This window comes from Peromyscus maniculatus, chromosome X (genome assembly GCF_049852395.1).
Source record: "Peromyscus maniculatus bairdii isolate BWxNUB_F1_BW_parent chromosome X, HU_Pman_BW_mat_3.1, whole genome shotgun sequence".
Classification (NCBI taxonomy): domain Eukaryota; kingdom Metazoa; phylum Chordata; class Mammalia; order Rodentia; family Cricetidae; genus Peromyscus; species Peromyscus maniculatus.
In genome coordinates, this window is record NC_134875.1 from 112,764,829 (window position 1) to 112,784,055 (window position 19,227).

A 19,227-nucleotide genomic window follows, 5' to 3' on the forward strand; every position below is an offset into this window, starting at 1 on the left:
CTCAGTCAATTGTTTACTGTCTGGGACCCCTCACCTACTTAGAGCTATGTGCATGGGTCAATGTGAACATGTGAGGCCAGTCAGCCTCCATGGCAGCTCAAGGATAGAGCCTGGGAATTGTCCAGGCCTGCCCCCAAATAATAACTGTAACCCCCAACCAGTAAATTCAAAGGTTATATACCCTTACCCAATCATATGATGCAAAGGCTTGTACCACCCTGCTTGTGATTTTTCCCTTTAAAAACCCTTCACCCTGAGAGCTCAAGGCCATCGTCCTCCACCCGCTGTGTCAAGTGTTGGACATAGACCAAGCCCAGGCTTGCTTGTTATCAATAAACCCCTGTGTGTTTTGCATTGGATATTGGCCAAAATTTTATTCTTGCTGCCAATGAGGGTAGACACATCCATCCATGTAGCAAAAATGAAAAGAAACTTAATTTGGTGAATAGCTAACCAGTCTCTGCCATGCCACAGGAAAGAAAATAGAATGACCTCCAGTCTTTCTTCTCACCTATTTGGTTGTCAGAACTGTGTGACTGATGTTTCCCATGTTCCAGGGATACCAGCTGTGGTTGTGACCATCATCCTGACTATATCCCCAGATAATTATGGGATTGGATCCTATGGAAAATTCCCCAATGGCACACCAGATGACTTGTAAGTATAAATTCATCTTAGGAATGTCCAGGGAACTGGAAAATTAAATTCTCTAAGAAAATGGAGGATCTAATCAATCTGTTGGCTATATCTATCATCTTAATAAAATCTAAGATCATTTTAAACAAGAGCCTTCATCATCATGTGTAATGAGATTAGCTAGTGGAAACTGCCACGCTACTATTTAAATAATGAATTAGGAGGAATTATTCTGAGAGAGTATACAAATTAGAAAGACGTATATTAAGACACTTAACCTCTGATAAAAATGAAATGCTCATGATATGATATTAATAAGGACATGCAGAGTAGGATAACTATAGTTGACACCGTTCTGAATGCTTTAAGAATAGTTTTAAATTATTATTTTTAAGATTTATCTTCATTTATATATATGTATATTACACATGTGTGCGTGTGACACATGTATGTGTCTGTGGAGGCCAGAAGAGGGTGTTAAGTCCCTTGGAGCTGAAGTTATAAGTAGTTGTGAGCTGCCTACCATAGGTGTTGGGAACGGAGCTTGGGTCCTAAGGAAAAGGACCAATTGCTCTTAACCACTGGGCCATCTCTCCAGGCCCTAAAATATTTTTTCATTAGCAAGGGTCCTAAGGCAAACTCTTAGATTCTCTTCCCCCAGAGCGATAAATGATGGTGGAGAAAAGCAGTTTATCATTTTTTTTTCTTTTGTACTTGAAGAAAAAAAAAGTTTTCAGCCAAACATTATAGATTCAGTGCATCACTTGGAGCAAGCATGCTTCCCGCATCATAATGTTTTCCTCCTCTCCTCTCCCCCATCCAGTTGCTGGATCAACAGCAATGCTGTGTTCTATATCACAGTTGTGGGCTATTTCTGTGTGATATTTTTACTGAACATCAGCATGTTCATTGTCGTCTTGGTTCAGCTCTGTCGAATTAAAAGGAAGAAGCAGCTGGGAGCACAGCGCAAAACTAGCATTCAAGACCTCAGGAGTATTGCTGGCCTCACGTTCTTACTGGGAATTACTTGGGGCTTTGCCTTCTTTGCCTGGGGACCAGTTAATGTCGCCTTCATGTATCTCTTTGCTATCTTTAACACCTTACAAGGTAAGCACTACAGCATTAACTATGAACCCAAAGAGCCCAGTGGAAAATAAAAAAAATATCACTGGAAGGCTATTTAGTGGCTGAAGCTATACACCTTTCCGAACCAATTTATTGCTGAGAACAGGAGCTTTGTGGTCCTTAGGAGAAAGGCATTTTACTAATTTTGAGAAATGGTGAGTTTTCCTTTTATCCATCCTCATCTCCTTGGAGAAACTATATTGAGGGAATCTGCCAGGAACTCTTCCTGGGAGAGCCAATTACTCTGCCTTTTCTTGCTTCTTTCCTTTTTATTTATTTTTAAGCTAATTTATGGAAGCAGAACTCGCACACAAGAAAAGCCCAGATAGCATGTCACTACAAGAGTTCACCACACACACCTAGGTATAGGGCTTAGATTTGGGGTTTTGATTGGAAACATAAAATAATAAGTGGGAAGATAATAAACCCAGATACATTGTCACTACAAGAGTTCACCACACAGACCTAGGGCTTTGGTTTGGGGCTTTGATTGGAAACATAAAATGATAAGCAGGAAGATAATAAACAAACACAAGTGGCAGTGATCTTGGCCATGGCCTAATCCCCAGATGCTACCAAGCTGCCCTGAGCAGACCTCAGGCAGGCTTGGAGGATCCTCTTGACTTCTGAGCTTCCCACATGGTAATAAAGCCCAGCCACTCTGACTTTGGGACCCTAGCAATCGTGTTCTTTAGAAAAGCAAATGACTAATTCCTTTTGCAGCAGTGTTATAAAAGTCTTGTCAGCTGTTAATTTTTAATGGAAGTGCTTTGGCATTAAAAGCCCAGCAGGCTAATAGGTTTGCATTACAGAAACAATAAAGAATTGTCCCTTGGCTTCCTCTTCTTCCAACTCCTTTCCATTACATTCTCTTCTACTTGTTTTCATGTTGCCTTTGGCTCCCATACTGCCCTCCTGCGGCCCCATCAGGCAAAAGATAATTTTGCCAGTTTTCAAAGAAATCCCTCCCAGAAGTATAGTTCTAATACCTAACTTGGCCATAGGTTCTTATTTTATTTGAAAAAAGCACACACATACACAGACAGACAGATAGGCACGCACACGTGTGCACGCATACACACACACACACACACACACACACACATACACACACACACACACACACACACACACACACACACACACACACACCACATGGCTATATATGGCTGGTATTTTTATTTACAAAATACCAGTTCCTAAATTGGTATATCCAGGTGTTGTGCTATATAGTATTAAACACAAAACAAAACAAGAAAATCATATCAAGGGTTTTTGTTTTGTTTTGGGTTCTTTTTTGAGGGGGGCTTTTCAGATAGAGTGTTGTTATATAGCCCTGGTGGCCTGGAATTCACCAGATTGGCCTCAGATACACAGTGATCTTCCTACCTCTGCTTGTCCAGTGCTGGAATTATATAGGCATGTGCTACCACATTTGGCTCAAGAAAAGTTTTATAACCTAACAACTGGAACTAAAAGTAGTAGATACTTAAAAAGAAATATATATATATATATATATATATATATATATATATATATATGCTATGCAAATTCACATTCATCATTAACATGAAATCTATGTACCTGCCTTCATGTGGTTTAGTAATCTAGCAAATGTGCCTCTTGTTCTCCATTTCCCCAGAATATCTTCCTAAAACATAAATGACTAGAATTAATTTGCTTCTAAAAGGGAGCTAAGGCCTAGTTTTACAGTACTTTTGAGTTGATTGAAGATGAGCTGCGTATATGTTTTTTTTTTATTTTGGCTGGTGTATAGCTCCATACATACCTTTCTCACACATGTTGTTTCTCCCTTTATGCAACCAAGGGAGCCTCCCAGGGTAACATTAGGCGAAGGTGTGCAATGTCCATCAACTATTGAGGTCTTCTCATATTTACCCACCCCATTAGAAGCAAATCTAGTGCTTTCAAATGAGTATTTTTAAAAGTAGGTAACTGTTGGGGGAGTGAGAGGGTTCAGAATTCATACATACATCCCACAAATATTTTATTAGCAAAAGCCTTGGGGTCTTGGCAGAGACAGCGCTGAATAAGGGTTCCTGGCCCATATAACTGGGAATAGTGCTAGGTAGAAAGCAAGTCCAAAGGCCTGTTCAAACCTGTAGCTAGTTTTCTATGCTGGAACATGAGGGGAACATTTCCTTGAGACTTAAGGGATGCAGGAAGATGGTAGATAAGTAAATCCAAACATTCTGCAGGCTTGATGCTCAGAGAAGAAGGCCCAAAGGACCCAAGCGAGGGACCTGGCATAGGGAAGAGGCACATGGATAGAACTTGGAACTAGATTACAAGTCCAGAGGATTCTGGGAATGGGAGCTGAGGTCTCAGCCAGGGATCCTGGGTTGATGGCTTGTACTATCAGAACAGAGAAGGACGAGGCAAGACCTGGGACAAAAGATGGTGAATTCAGCTGTGAAGATTCAGTTCCTTTTATAAGCACTCTATCTTACAAAGATCTTTGTTTAAAGCTTTGGATTTTAGATATTGTATTCAGTTTACAAAATTGTGCTTTGTCCACAACTGCCAAAGATGTCCTCTTTTGTGCAAAGTGGACTCCCAGATGTAGGGTTGTTTTGGAATTCACTGAAGAGTGAATGGTTGGGATTTTTTCTCTCCCTTTAGGGTTCTTCATATTCATCTTTTACTGTGCAGCAAAAGAGAATGTCAGAAAACAGTGGAGGCGGTATGTTTGTTGTGGAAAATTACGGCTGGCTGAAAATTCTGGTAAAGATTTGCCTGCGTTTTTCTTCTCAAGAAAATAAATGTGTATATTAAGAGGAATGCAATCGTTGCTTAGGAGCTGTCAGATCTGGAAAGCAGGGACACCACCTGCACAACAGAAAATGCTGTTAATTGCTCATTAAGGGGCTAAAAAAAGAAAAGAATTCTTCCTCCCTGGGAATTTTGTGAGCAATGGGGTTAGTGAACCGACCGCTTCTTGCAGGAAGCAACAGTGAAATTTTTAGAGTGTGTTTCCTATTGAGCTCATGGTTTTCATTCCCCAAAGTAATTTTTAATATTTTCCTTCATAGCGTTTTAAGGCTTGACTCACTCTTCTTCCACAGGTCCAGGTTGTCAGTGACTTTGTTTGTTAACTGACCAGACTTTGTATATAAGCTTTGGCATGTATTTGGTTATTTTGAAGTTCTTTTCACATATTCCCGGTTGGCTAGTAGAGCAAAAAGCTCATTTCTTTTTCTTTCTTTCTATTTTTTTTAAAAGGATAATAAAGACCTGTTTGAAAAGCTAGCTTCCTTCTGCATGAATACCACCTTTCAGTACTTGATGGGTACTGAGGTCGGTATTTATAAAACGGCAGTGTATGTAAATCAGCCATCTGTATGGATTCAAGAACAATTACCATAGTAGAGTTGATTTATGTCCTTGTGAGGGCAGAAGGAGAGAGGTGCTGGGTTACTTCCTAATTCAATGGCTATTTCCAGACAATCCAGTTGGCTCAGCCTTTAGTTCCAGGAGGGCACAGGTTCCTTTTAATGAGGCAGTCATTTGAAAGGTAAATACGCATAGTGAAAGTGAAGGTCCCTCTTATAACACCTGCTTGTAAAATGTATGAGTTCTCTATGAGATCTTGAAGTGAGAATTCAATTGCTAGAACTTGTTACACTGTGACCTGTCTCTTGCATTTGAGCTTCAACATACCGCCCTTTTTTCTGTAATGCTTATTCTGCTGTAGACTGGAGTAAAACTGCTACTAATGGTTTAAAGAAGCAGACTGTAAACCAAGGAGTATCCAGCTCTTCAAATTCCTTACAGTCAAGCTGTAACTCCACTAACTCCACCACACTACTAGTGAATAATGATTGCTCAGTGCACGCAGGCGGGAATGGTATGTATGTCTGTCTCAATATAGTGTTTCTCAAGCCAGTGTTTATTTTTTGAAGTAGTTCTTTTTGCAAAGCAAACTGAATGATTACACCTATGACCAGTGGATCAAAATAGAGTTTTCCATATAAGCCAGAACATTTATAAACCCAAATTTATTTATTTTAGAGCGAATATGAGAATGACTTTTTAAAGACGATTTAGTTTCCCATAATGGGAATTGACCATAACCTAAAAGGTTTTATATTCAAATCCTAATTTAAATATTGTCCAAAGACTTCAGTGCTGCACTATTTCTCTAAGAGCAGTACCTAAATTACCAAGCAATATGATTTTTAAAAATCATATCTATTAATCATGCACATCCTTAGTACTTTGAAACCTTCCTGTTTTTCGCTTTTCATGTTTGTTAATCCTTTCCCACAAGGTGGCTGCTTTGTGACAGCACCCAAGTGCCCATGAATATATCAAATGCTGGAAGATGAATTGTGAGCAATATTGGTCACTATCTGTGTCACGCAGATATGAGCTGATTATTACAGCTATGCTTCTTTCACTCATTAAGTCTAAAATTTCTAGCTAAAACATCATTACACTTTCTTTCTCTCCAAGACTGGGCTGTTCATTACTCATAAAGCTTATCATGCTTACTTTTCTCTCTTCTGCTTCTTAATAAATCTTTTGCATTTTATTAAAAACTTATGATATGTCAGTATATTTTCTTCTTCCAGTGGACAATTACCCTTTATCCTTTGTTTTAAGACATTAGTACTTTTCATTACTAATTCAAATCGGTTTGTCTCTACCAAATAGAGACATGAAGATGAGGGCTTCTGATAGTTTGATTTTAAAAAATACAACTGGGGGTTGACTGGGGAGATGGCTTACCAGGTGATGCACAAGGGTGAGGACCAGATCCCTAGAACACACTTAAAAGCCCAGTGGGTGTGGCAGCCCTGCTGTAATCCTAGCACACAAAAGGCAGATAGAGACAGGAAACACCCAAGCAAACTGTCTGGCCAGACCAGCTGAAACAGCTCCAGATTCAGTGAGAAACCTTGCCTCAACGTAGAGTGAAAATCAATCCAGGAAGACACCCTCCATCAACCCCAGGCCTCCACATGCATGCATGCACACACTGCATGTGCATTCGTGCACGCACATGAGCATACATGCTAGTATGCATGTGCATACATACCACATATGCATTTTTATACAAAGAAAATACAACAGGAATCCTTGACATCGAGGCCTCTCAATCTCACACATTGGTTACATTTGGGGCTAGATAATTCTTTTTAGAGAATTGCAAGATGTTGAACAGCATCCCTAGCCTCTCTCCCCAGTAGAGACAACAATACCCTGCCCCAAGTTGTGGCAAGCAAAAATGCCCCCAGACATTGTCTCCTGTGGGGACAGGTAATAAATTGTCCTTCTTTGAGAACCATTGCTGTAAAAGATAAGAAATTGCTGCCATGTGGCTTTATATCCTCACTGTCAATACCAAGAGTAAAATTCTGGGCCGAATGCCAACTTGCCATATCAGGAATGATGCATTGTAGGTCCTTGGAGTAAAGACAGCGAGATGAAGGCTGCTTAATAAGCGTGAGAGAGCAAGTTGAGTGGAGGAAAATGAAAGGATCAAACTAGATCATCTAGAAGTCTTAGATGCCTGTGCGTTTGGGGCTCTTGATCCATCACTAGTTTTCCATTTTCTGAAAAGAGCTCAGAGGTGAAGCTTCACCTGCCTAGCCCTCCCAAAAAATGTTGTCATTCTTTGGGGAATCAGATCTTATAGAAGCAGCCTATCTTGACACAGCTAGTTTTGATGTAAGGAGGGGACATTTTACAGTCAACAGAATGACTACGTGTTTCAAAAAGGGTAATATGCCTGTCAAATGAACAGCTCTGGCTTGTCAGCCCTCACACCAGATGAGGAATGGCACTGGGAATTTCAAAAAAGTCACTGGCAGCCGAGTGCTTTATTATACTGGGACAAATTGTTCCTGCAACCAAAATGTCCTCAAACCAAAATACCTAAGTCAGAACAGCTGCTTCAGACAGTCACATGCCCTGTTTGAGCCGTGGCACAGATGGAGTTGTGCTAACCATATCCACTGCCTCGTTTGTGTGAATGTGTCATATTTCAGTACTGAGCCACCAGAGCAATATAATTTAGTAGGCAGGGCTACACGCTCACACTTTGGAAACAACCTTCTCAAGTGTTCAGTCCATCACTTTTGAGCCATAAGAAGCTCAGGCAGAGCATTTGATTTCTACAGCTTTTGCCATATCATCTGTGAAATGAGGATAATAAATAGCACCCATCCTTTATCACTCACTATAAGTGAGACAACATGTATGATGTGTTCAGTGCTATTCTCATCATTATTATGATTGTATCATGAAATTATCAATGGGCTTATAATTCAGCTTTGCACATGGCCTCTCAATGGTATAATGAGCAGAAGGGTACTACTAAGCAGTTAAAAGCTCATAGATGCTGTGTCCTAAGGATCTGAGGCTGCTAATGGTAGGGAGGTCTAGGTCTAAATTACAGGTACCACTGAATAAACATCCTGCTGTCTTCTGGCTGGACTCTTAGGTCAGTATCCATGGTTTCCTTTTGGGAAACTGTGCTACTGTGATAGTCAGAAGACAGATTTAGAAATGGTTAGAGAGATGATTTCTTCTTGCCATGACTGTTTGTAACTGGTTCTTTAAGCTTATCTTCTAATACAAATTTTCATTTTATAGGAATTATAGGGAGCCTGTAAGAGTGCCCATAGGATCTCTGCTAATCTTAAATATTACTGTAGGTTATCTTATACACAGTCTAATTCAGTGTGTTCAACTGGAGTTAGGAAATGGGCCTTTGAAAATAATTTTAAAAAGTCTTGCTTTTCTCCCCATTTTGACTGTTTCACTTTTTTAAAACTGCCATAGGAATTTTGTTTCTGATCAACTTCAAATTTGTTGTGCTTACTGTCACTGACCTTAGAGAAGGAATAACAATGAAATATGAAAACATAGGATGGATGTTTTAAAGCTTCATTTGCGGTGTACCTATTTAACATTAAAGTGGAGGCGAGGCTTGCTTGTTCTTGGGTGCTTTCTCTGGCAAGTTCACAATCCTGACTTGGATATTCCTCATCCAGGCAATGCATCTACAGAGAGGAATGGGGTTTCTTTCAGCGTGCAGAATGGAGACGTGTGCCTTCACGACCTCACAGGGAAACAGCACGTGTTCGGTGACAAAGATTCCTGCAACGGTAAAGGCCGGGTGGCGCTCAGAAGGACTTCAAAGCGGGGAAGCTTGCACTTCATTGAGCAAATGTGATCCTCCTCTTCTCAAATCAAAGCACGGTGTCGATGGTGTGAAGTGTCCAGTTTTCCTTTTACACAATGTGAGATGTATGAAAATCAGCTTGTTTTCTCCTCAGCAACCTCTAAAGGAACATAAGCTAATTGAGGGCAATGGTTGACTATCGGAAGAAGAAACCATGGCATAATTACGGTCTTTAGACATTTGAAATTTGGTTTCTTATCTTTCATTTGAAAGAAGATTGATGTTAAAACCACCGAATAAGATCTAGGAAAAGAAAAATGAATGTTCATTTCTAGTCACATTTTAAAGAGGGTGTTTTCCCTGATAACATCCTAGAAAAAAAAAATGTTTACTTCAGTCTGTCAGTGAGTTTAATTGTGCATGCCTTTGTTGTACATAAGCTAAATTCTAGTGACTTACATGTCAAAAATCTTATCTCTAACTTTTTTATATTTATTTTCTACTGTGTAAATTTATTCTTTTGTAGAATCATGATTGCATCATTTTATCTAATGTGATAACTTACTGATTCAGTGAATTCTAACCCTCCTTTGGGAGATCATATAGGATGTGAAATTCAGAAATGTTGCTGAAATCAAGAAATAATGATAAAGGCAGACTGAACAATTATAAACAGACGGTGCCACAGTTAGCTCAGAAAGTGCCTTTGAGTGGTCAAGAAAAGGTGTTCACACTGGGCAAACACAGCATTATGAGCTTATGGTTTGGGAAACAGTGGGGCCACATTGTAGCCCTAAATCATCATCTTGCATACACACTTATGCAGAGGATGACTTGTGTGACCATTTTGACACTTAATGACAATGCCCATGCCCGGACTTCATCCTTAATGATCAGATTACAGAATCTGCATTAAGATGTTTAGTTTAATACCATGGTCATTGAGGATAAAACTGTAATCTAAACCATGTCAGGAAGATTGTGAAGGTGGAAAATATATACACTGCCACTTCTCAAATACTTAGAGCCTTTCCAAAGGGGGGAATCAGAGTAGGATTACTTTTCAAGAGTGTATATATGGCAAACAAATCAGTTCTTTAAAAGACAGCTGCATGGTACATTATTGTTACACCCGCTGCATTCCGATCCTGTCCCATTTGTATGTATTTTTAAAAACATGTCAAATCTTGAAGAATGTACAGTGACAAGGGGGAGGGGTGGGCAGCTACTGGGAATAATGAACTATCCTGTGATATTGTATATCACGGTTGGATCTATATATCCAACTCTGATTGTTCCTAGTTATAGAAGGTCTATCCTGCTTCTCATCTATACCTGCTTGAGTGATGCCTCTAGTACAGTATATTCTTAATAGGAACATTTCCAATTCCTCTAGTCAGATCTTCCACTAAGGCTCCCTTGCATATATTTCAAGTAAATGTTGTATCCCAGACTAATCATAGTAGGAATGTATGTTTCTGTGTGTGCTCATTTGTCTTTGCAAAATTGCTTCTCCAAATTATTTAATTATTTTGTATTTATATGTTACAATCGACAAAAAATAAATTTGCAGTTAAGACCTTTAAGTTTGGTTTGCATTCTCTTTCCCCACCCCACCCCCTAGCAGCACGGCACAGGAGTGGTAGGAAACACCTTCTGAAGATTTGGATTGTGAAATTAGAAAGGGACTTGTCCTGCTTCGTGAGGGCAGTTTCCAAGGGCTATTTTCTATTTTATCTTCTTCTTTCAAAAGCTTCCCTTTAACATGTGTTACCACTGCGCTATAGAAAATATCTGAAACTCAGTTCAGATCCCATCCAGATGTCTTCTTCCTCAGCCTCAGCGGCATTTCAGGAAAATGGAAACAAGATTCAAGAGGCTTTGAGTCTCTAGTTAGTGTGTGGAAGCCACAAACGGGGAGGACTGGCTGCATGTAGATACGAACTGTCTGAGCAAGCTCTCCTTTCAGGCTCCTCAGCCACTATTAAGAAGCCAAGTTCCAAATTGATTGGGAAGGTGGTGAGACACTCTAGATTTGAGGGTGTGGGTGAGGGTGGATGAGACTTCAGAAATCAATCTCCCAAAGCAGTGTACATACCAGAGTGCACCTAAAAGGCACAATGTCACATATGCTTCAGTTCCGACCATCCTATTTTTTGTATTATGCTTTATATCTAGTCTTTAAGCTAAATTCTCTTGTTTTTTTTATTTGTTTGTAAATTCAGAAAAATAACATGACGAGACAGAGACAAATGATTCTGTGAAGCAACCTCCTCAGGTTTTAAAATTGATCCTGAAAACTGAGACTCTGTTGTAAGGAGAGAGAGGAGCTACTATTATTCAGGGAATGCCAGAGCAGAGCCTAACATTTGAAGTGTTTCCTCAGAGCACTGAAGAAATTTCCCCTAGAAAACACTGCAATCATCGATTCTACTTAGGAACTTTGCTAACTTTAATGAGCTGCACCATAATTGTTCTCTTCAGAAATGATACAAACTGTTCCACTTGGTGGCTTGGGTTGTATCTAACAAGGTCACCTTGGAGGCAGGTGGTTTTTGAAGGGTATTTCAATGGAGAGTTAATTTACTGAATGACACACTCACCAAGCAGACTTGTGTGGTGGGATTTTTTTTTTTGTTCCAGAACAGTAATGAAATGTCTCTATCTGAGCTCCTCCTTGGAGTTTGAGGGACAGAAAACAGGAAAAGCTGAGTGAGTACAATAAAAACATAATATTGGGACTGGAAAGGTGGCTCAGAGGTTAAGAGCACTTGTTGTTTTTGTGGAGGACCTGGGTTTGGTTTTTCTTTTTGAGTATTTTTAAAGGAACACAAAATTGAGTCAAGAATTCTTAGCAGTATATTAAATGAATGTACTGCTTTCACCTCAATTTCCAGATATAACATCAAGAAATCAAAGCAGATAAAATTAAAAATATTCTTATGAAAAAAGTAGCATTTAAAAATAATATTTTATTAACTGTGTATCATGTTCATCTATATAGCCATATAGCCTCAAATTCAGGACCCTCGTGACTTAGTATCCAGAGAGCTGGGATCACAAGTGTGGATCACTGCTCCCGGCTCTAAAATATACGCTTGGAAAATGTGTGATATATATGTTCTTCACTGTGAAGAACCCCTGTAGTTCCTGGTGTGTCCTCTCCCTAACTCTCCATCTTACAGAGCTGCAAGGAGCTGGAGCAGACACAAATTTAACAGTCTTCACACTGTTCTAATGGAAAAGTAAAATGCTTCCAGGTCAACGAAACTAAGTTGTTATAGAAATAACTTAATTTGGTTGTTAGTTTCAGTAAGTTGATTAAGAATGCACCCTCTCTAGTCAGAGATGTACTTTTTAGAGTCAAAAGACATGAAATCTCCACTTTGCAGGCTGACCTCTAAAATAGGTTCTTAAGCAGTTTCCAATGAGAACACAAGTCTTCATAAAAATAAGCAATGATGGCTGCTTTTAGATACAGAAGAATATAGGAAATCTCTAGGAAAGGTACACATAAAGATTACCAAAAGGATTCATTTATGATAACTTAATGTTTAATTTTATTTACTCCCTAGATCACAGCAAATCCTGCATGGAAGTACATCACACACTGCTTCATAAGTCAAGATCCAGTACAACAACAAATAAAAAGGAGTTGAGAAAAGGGAAAGGAGGATAAGAAGTATAAGGGGGGGGGGAGCTTCTCAACACACAACAAATACTTGCACCAAAGCTTGAAAACAACGTTTAAAAGTATGTGAGCTGGATGGAGGGTGCATACTTACTATCCCAGTAGTTTCGGTGCTGAGAAAAGGAACAGTGCTATGAGTCTGTGGCCAGTCTTGGATATATACTGCAGTGGAGTCCAGCCTAGGCTACATGACAAGACCACTACAAGACTATCTCAGAAACAAAATGTGTATGAGTTGATAAGAGGTTAAGTGTTTTAGTTAAGGACCAATCATAAGGGGACTCAAATAAGCAAGACTAATTTTCATTCAATCAATATTGAGCCCTAAACACATGTTCATTCAACTAACCAGGCATGGTGGGAGATACCAGGCTATTTCAATAAGCAATCCATAATCCAGTTAGAAAAATATACCTCAGTTGAAAACGTAAATAATATAAGGTAATGCATTATTTCCAAATGGTGATGAAAATAGCTGATTGAAGTGCTATTCTGTGAGCCAAGAATGTGCTAAATGTTCTTGGCCTCATCACTCTACAAGGTATGAAATCTATCCCAACAGATAAAAACACTAAAACTCAAACAACCAGAACTGGAATAAAGTGCAATTTGAACTGACTCTTTTGTCTTATTTTTACTAAAGAAATTGCTGTAGGAATCCAGAAAATGGGGAAAGCTAATAGGAGCATGGGCTGACATAGACCTTAAGGCAAAGATAGGTTTCAGACAATGAAATGGGTAAGTGGAGAATAGTAAAGTGCTTGTAGAAGCAATTACATTAGAACAGCTGCCCAGTCGAATTCAAATGTAGGTCAGATTTTGGTGGACAATGGAGACTAGACCAAAGAATATAGCTGGTAGTTAATTAGCGACCTCCACAACAAATGGATGCCAAGTTTCAAATTATACTACTGTAAAGGAGCTGAGCGACTCTCCCAGGGGCTAAGGTCAGAGGCCACAGGTGCCAGGAATCCATATGGGGGACAATGTTCGGGATTCCCTTTTTTTGCTTTCTTTGCTGGGTTCCACTTCTGAGATTCTGTTCTCAGGTGAGGTTTGGACCAGGGCAGGGCTACAGTGGCGGGTCATTGGAAGGATGCCAAGGTCTCAGCTGGGTTTGGCGGCTCTCTCAGAAGACCTTGTCACTGCCGACCCAGAAAGCCGACTTGTTCTCTGCCTGGATCCAGGTTCTCCGTGTCTCCCGTGGGCTGCCCCATTTTCCTTCCCCTATCAGGCCACGACAGATTCCACTCCCGGGCGGAGGCGGGCCGTGGGCGGGGCTGCAAGCAGAAGGTGCCACCTCCTAACACGCGCCCTTCGGGGCGGGACTCCAGGGGTTCCACTTCGTGGCGCGACCGGCTCTCGGGGGTAGCTGTGGCGCCCCGGTGGCCACGACTGAGGGGCTCTGTTCCTTTAGACCCAGCTGGGGTTGGAGGCCGGTTAAGGTAGGAGAAAACTCAATGACAAAACTTAATTCCCGCTCAGAGCCTTACTCTCCGCGGCTCCCACGGGTCTTCCTCTTTATATCCCCCCCCCCTTCGGTGAAAACTTGGAGTGTTCCGCTCCACGCGGGGGGCGGAGCCGAGTATAGCTTAGTGGGCTTCCAGGCAACCCGGAGCCACCTCATACAGCCCCGAAAACAAAGGGGGTATGGCAAAGGCCTTTCTGTCGCCGAGGTCTCAGTCACGGATTTGTCCTGCGTGGCCGGTCCAGGACTAGAAACCGTCCCGGCAGCTGGGAGCTTGGTAGAGGCGGGGCGGCGATAGCGCCACCCCCGGTCTCCTCCCCCGCACCGCCCAGCGGTGCGAAACTCTGGTTGGCTTGTCTAGTAAGTTGTACTTGAGGTCTATCATTTTGAAAAGTCCTGACCTCCTCCCGCCCTACCCTAGTCGGAGAACTCACTGAAGCTGAGTGTTTGGGGATCAGGCCGGCTTGAAGGCTGCAATCCTGGCGGACACCACCGGGCAAATTCGGCGCCGCGGCCGGTGAGCGTGGGCGAGATGCGGAGCAGGAGCAATTCTGGGGTCCGCCTGGACGGGTACGCGAGGCTGGTGCAGCAAACCATCCTGTGTTACCAGGTAAACAGAGTGGTCAAGAGAAAGCCCTCATCAGCCCTCCGATATGAGTCATTCTCCCCTAGGCCTCTTCACTCTTGAGACCTGAGAGCTTGCAGTTAAGAGGTTTTCTACTTTAGTCCAATCCTTGCTAGCCAGTTATTAGCCCCCTTCCTCATTGCTATTCCTGTTCTCTTTACTCCCAAGCCAGGCCTTCTGGCCTTTGAACAATTGCTGAGGCGGTTTTGCAGAGTTCTTGGACCTTTTTTCCCTTTAAAAAAAAAAAAATCAGAACGGACCCCTCGATGTCCTTCCTGACCGCTTCTTTTGGATGAAAGAGGTGTGTTAGGTTAGATCGAACAGAGCACACTGAATAAGAACAGTAAACTCTTCTACTCTGAGTCCAGTAGACAGGAGTGAAAAAAACCACTCCTAAGGCTTGCATCTGAGTGTGGGCAACTGCTGCTGCCTCTCCCATGAGTTACCTTGCTAGACATCTACCTGAGAGGGCCCTACGACCCACTCTGGTTGCTACTTTACAACTGACAAAACTTCTGAGCACATAGCATCAGCATCAGGGCTGTACAGTTGGAAAGCTGAGCATATGGTCACAGATAGGAATATGCTTGCAATGCTTTGTACTTGGCAAAAGTTATGTGTGAGTACCCAGTGTAAGACCACTGAGCTATTTTTGTTTCCAGTGAAGACAGCAGCTATATTGCTTGCCTTCAATCAACAGCGGCTATTTTTAGGGCTTTCAGAGTCAAAGAAGGAAGTGCCAGTTGGTGGTTTGAGGCTTGACCTACAAGTTGGAGACCCATGGTCATTTCCAAACCATTAACCTTTTTTTTTTCTTCTTAGCTGATTTCTCAACCTTGGCTCCTCACTCAGGAAATGCTTATTGTGTCACTTTTATATTCAAAACATTGTACAAAGTATGTGCCTACATAAAATGAATGAATGAGCTGCTGGTGGTGTCACTCAGTGGTATAACAGCTTACCTGGCATTCTCAATGCCCGACATTGGATTGCCAACATTACAAAAGAAAAAAGTGTTTTATTGCACAGTGAAATTTATCAATAAGGTATAAGTTCAGTGTCCCTTGTTTGAAACACTTTGGGGCCAAATTTGGCTTGCAAACCAGAAATGTCTGAATTTTAACAAGTCATATGCATACATACATTATAATAGCTATAATACTCCATTATCCTTTAGTTATATCCATTATTATTTCTGCATCAGAATATGAATAGTCACACTAAGTACAATAAGTAAAGACTACAAAAGAGTTTTATTTTAGACCAATTTATCTTTGGCCACCAAAAGAACTTTCTGCAAACTTTCTTCTAACACTGGAGTTTCCAAAGCTTATTGGCTTTGGGGATTACTCATAAAGGACTGTAGTGTTTCCGTGGAGACCTTTGGAGAAAGACACCTCCACTCCCAACCAAGCCCTAGTTGGCTAGGAAGGAATTCTGCAAGAAATGGCATTCTGGTTGGCTGTTGAAGAGGGAGTAAGCAGATAGAAGGAGGTTGCTTTTTCATCAAAACAAAACAGAACAGGGGCTGGAGAGATGGCTTAGTGGTTAAGAGCACTGGCTGCTCTTCCAGAGGACCCAGGTTCAATTCTCAGCACCCACATGGCAGCTCACAACTGTCTGTAATTCCAGTTCCAGGGGCCCAGTGCCCATGGCAAAACACCAATGCACATAAAAAACAATGACAAAAAAGTAGGTTACTTTTTGCTTTTATTCTCAGAATGTAATTACAGATTAACATTTTTAGAATTACAACTATAAAATGTTTTGAAATCTCAGTTGAAAACCTTTCCCTTCATTACTATGATAGAAAGAACTGTAAGGAGAACTGATAAAACTTTTTTTAGCTGGGTAGTGGTGGCCTATGCCTTTAACCCCAGCACTTGGAGGGCAGAGGCAGGTGGATCTCTGTGAGTTTGAGGCCAGCCTGGTCTACAGAAGGAATTACAGGGCACCCAGAGCTACACAAAGAAACCCTGTCTTAAACAAAAACAAAAACAAAAGAAACACTTAGTTTTTGTGTCAGACCAAGGTGTGAGTACCCGGTTCTGCCTTGAGCAACACATTTAACCTTTGTTCATCCTTTCCTTTCCCTTTTTGTTTTGGACAGGTTTTCACTATGTCCTGGCTGGCCTAGAACTCACCATGTAGACTAAGCTACCTCAAATTGTCAGAGATCTACCTGTCTTTGCCTCCTGAGTGCTGGCCCAGCTCTTTGTTTATCCTTTCTGAGTTAACACCTTCATCTGTAGAATGGGGAGTGGGTTATTATGAAGAAAAATGAATGTCTAATGTACTTCCTGGGACATTGTGTGAGATCAGTAAGTAGTGGGTGCTTTTGATATAGGCCACATGTTGTTACTCAGTCCTTGTGAGACCATTCTGGCCCAGGATGCTCCCTTCCCTGCAAGGCTTGATACTGCTACTAATTGCTTTCTGGTCTTTGGTCATAATTATGTGTTCTGTTGGTACATTCAGCTCCTAAGTACAGAGACTTCCGTGTCTCCTTCCTATTCCTCAAGCAATGCCTCAGGCACGTTAAAGGTATCCTTCAGTCTTGTTAAAAAAATATTCCCTGGGGCTTCTGTGCCACCCTAAAGGCACAGCTCTTGGTCCAGGCTTGCGTTGCTCAGGAGCAAAACAACTGTATTCTCACTAAAGCGGCAGGGTTGGACTTTCCTCCACAACATTTTAATGATTAAAAACCAGTTGTCTAATCTTTTAGTTGTATTTATTTTGGGGGTAGTCAGGGAAAGGCCCTCATGTTTTCTCTCTTTTCCTCTGGATAACCAGAATATTCCAGACAGTTCAGCTGGGGAAGTTGAATCTGCAAGTAGACAGTTGCATGCCTCCTCGTCCAGCAACCCCTGCACCCATCCTGCCATAGCAGCTACTCAGTGTAGAGGTCTAACTTGTTCAGGGCCTTGGCATCTTTTCTGAATATAATAGGTAGGACTCCTGTGTTCTGTAATTTTTTTTTTTGAGACAGGGTTTCTCTCTGTAGCTTTGGAGCCTTTCCTGGATCTCGCTCTGTAGCCCAGGCTGGCCTTGAACTTACAGAGATCCGCCTGCCTCTGCCTCCCGAGTGCTGGGATTAAAGGCGTGCGCCACCGCCGCCGCCCGGCCTGTAATTTTTATCATAATGAAAACTGAGCTAGGTTTCTGTAGTTTCTGCAATACCGTGCCATCTACTGTAGGTATGTGCATGTTTCTGACACATTTGTCAAGTCAGTTCTTATAAGCTCTGAACTCTGTCTTTTCCTTTGATTTTGAAATTGAGATTGGTTAATATTGGTTTTCCTGGTTAGACATATTTCCTAAGTATGTCAATTGATCATTATTTTTCCGTTCAAATCAGTAGTTTACGCACATCGTCTAGCACACCCACTAATTCCTTTACTCTGTTTGTAAAGGAGAAGAACTTTTTCCGTCTGTCATTTGCAAGATAGAGACTATTTGGCTACTAGACATTATTTGAATCTTTAAGGCAAGAAGGTAAGACCTATGTCTATAACAGGGTCATTTAGCAAGTTTCATTTTGTGACTGGACATTCTGAGGAGTCTCTTTAGAAATCTTTTGACTTTTTAGAAAGAAATTTCTAGATTTATTTTAGCCCGTATAAGATGTTTATTTTTAATGTTTCTTCAGTAATGGCTGTGTTTGAAGGCTCATTAATATATGTAAAGTATGAAGTAGTGATAAGAGATTATGAACCAGAAAATAATAACCAAATCAGTATTCACTATAGTTAGAAATTATTGGGTATGATAACTCAGAAAGACTAGGGCAGGAACAACATTGTGATTAATGACGATGAAACTTAAAATCAAAAGAATAGCATGAATAGAACATGATATATGGAATGAATAGCAGTAGTAAATACCAATTGTAGAAGAGTTAAAAATAATATAATTAAGTCTAGGAAGCAGTATGATGGAAGACTGAGAAGAGACTGGTGTTAAAGTGTTCTAAGTCCTGTCTCGAAAAACCAAAAAAAAAAAAAAAAAGTTTACATTTGTATCAATATACAAGAATCCATAACAGTGCAAATTATCTAAGGCTGGTATTTTACTAAATTAGTTTACTAGTATGTATAGTAATCTACCCTAATATTCTATACATATCCATTCCCCTTTTTCTTTTCTTAAGGAGAATACCAAGTCTGATTTTTATTGTTCCACCCCCAACCCTATAGCCATTATCTATAACCTGGAGAAGAATGAAACCTCCTCAGCTGATAATTCTCTTGGACTATTTAAGTCCTTGTCCCCTTTTAGGGTATTAGCCAAATTTACTAGTCCATCTTTAGGTATTACAATGGTAGCCTGTAAGTTGGAAATGCTTCCTAACAACTTTTGAAAATCATTAAGAGTCCGCAGTCGATCTCTCCTGAGTTGTACCCTTTGGGGTCTAATTTTTTGGAGAAGATCTATCTTATATCCTAAATAATTAATAGAATTTCCTCTTTGTATCTTTTCAGAAGCAATCTGTAGTCCCCAGTGAGGCAAAACTTTACTTCTTCAAACGT

At 40.8% G+C, this 19,227-nt stretch overlaps 2 protein-coding genes across 27 annotated transcripts in view; both read left to right on the forward strand.

Moving 5' to 3' along the window:
• The window catches only part of Adgrg2 (adhesion G protein-coupled receptor G2), a 119,581-nt gene extending 109,081 nt beyond the window's left edge, over positions 1–10,500 (forward strand). For 13 of the 18 annotated variants that reach the window (XM_076562752.1, XM_076562764.1, XM_076562757.1 and 10 more), the window contains 5 exons: positions 558–657; positions 1,460–1,743; positions 4,405–4,506; positions 5,477–5,629; positions 8,784–10,500. In XM_076562752.1, the coding sequence (XP_076418867.1) occupies positions 558–657; positions 1,460–1,743; positions 4,405–4,506; positions 5,477–5,629; positions 8,784–8,965 (821 nt within the window). In that variant the 3' untranslated portion in view covers positions 8,966–10,500. The remainder of the gene's footprint in view (positions 1–557; positions 658–1,459; positions 1,744–4,404; positions 4,507–5,476; positions 5,630–8,783) is intronic. The other 5 variants (XM_076562763.1, XM_076562762.1, XM_076562761.1 and 2 more) reach the window with 1 other exon arrangement.
• Positions 10,501–13,930: 3,430 nt separating this feature from the next.
• Positions 13,931–19,227, forward strand: part of Phka2 (phosphorylase kinase regulatory subunit alpha 2) — an 82,904-nt gene continuing 77,607 nt past the window's right edge. For 5 of the 9 annotated variants that reach the window (XM_042269736.2, XM_015992124.3, XM_015992125.3 and 2 more), the window contains exon 1: positions 14,183–14,683. In XM_042269736.2, the coding sequence (XP_042125670.1) occupies positions 14,606–14,683 (78 nt within the window). In that variant the 5' untranslated portion in view covers positions 14,183–14,605. Of the gene's footprint in view, positions 14,051–14,175; positions 14,684–19,227 lie in introns of those variants that run through there. The other 4 variants (XM_006973231.4, XM_076562340.1, XM_076562341.1 and 1 more) reach the window with 3 other exon arrangements.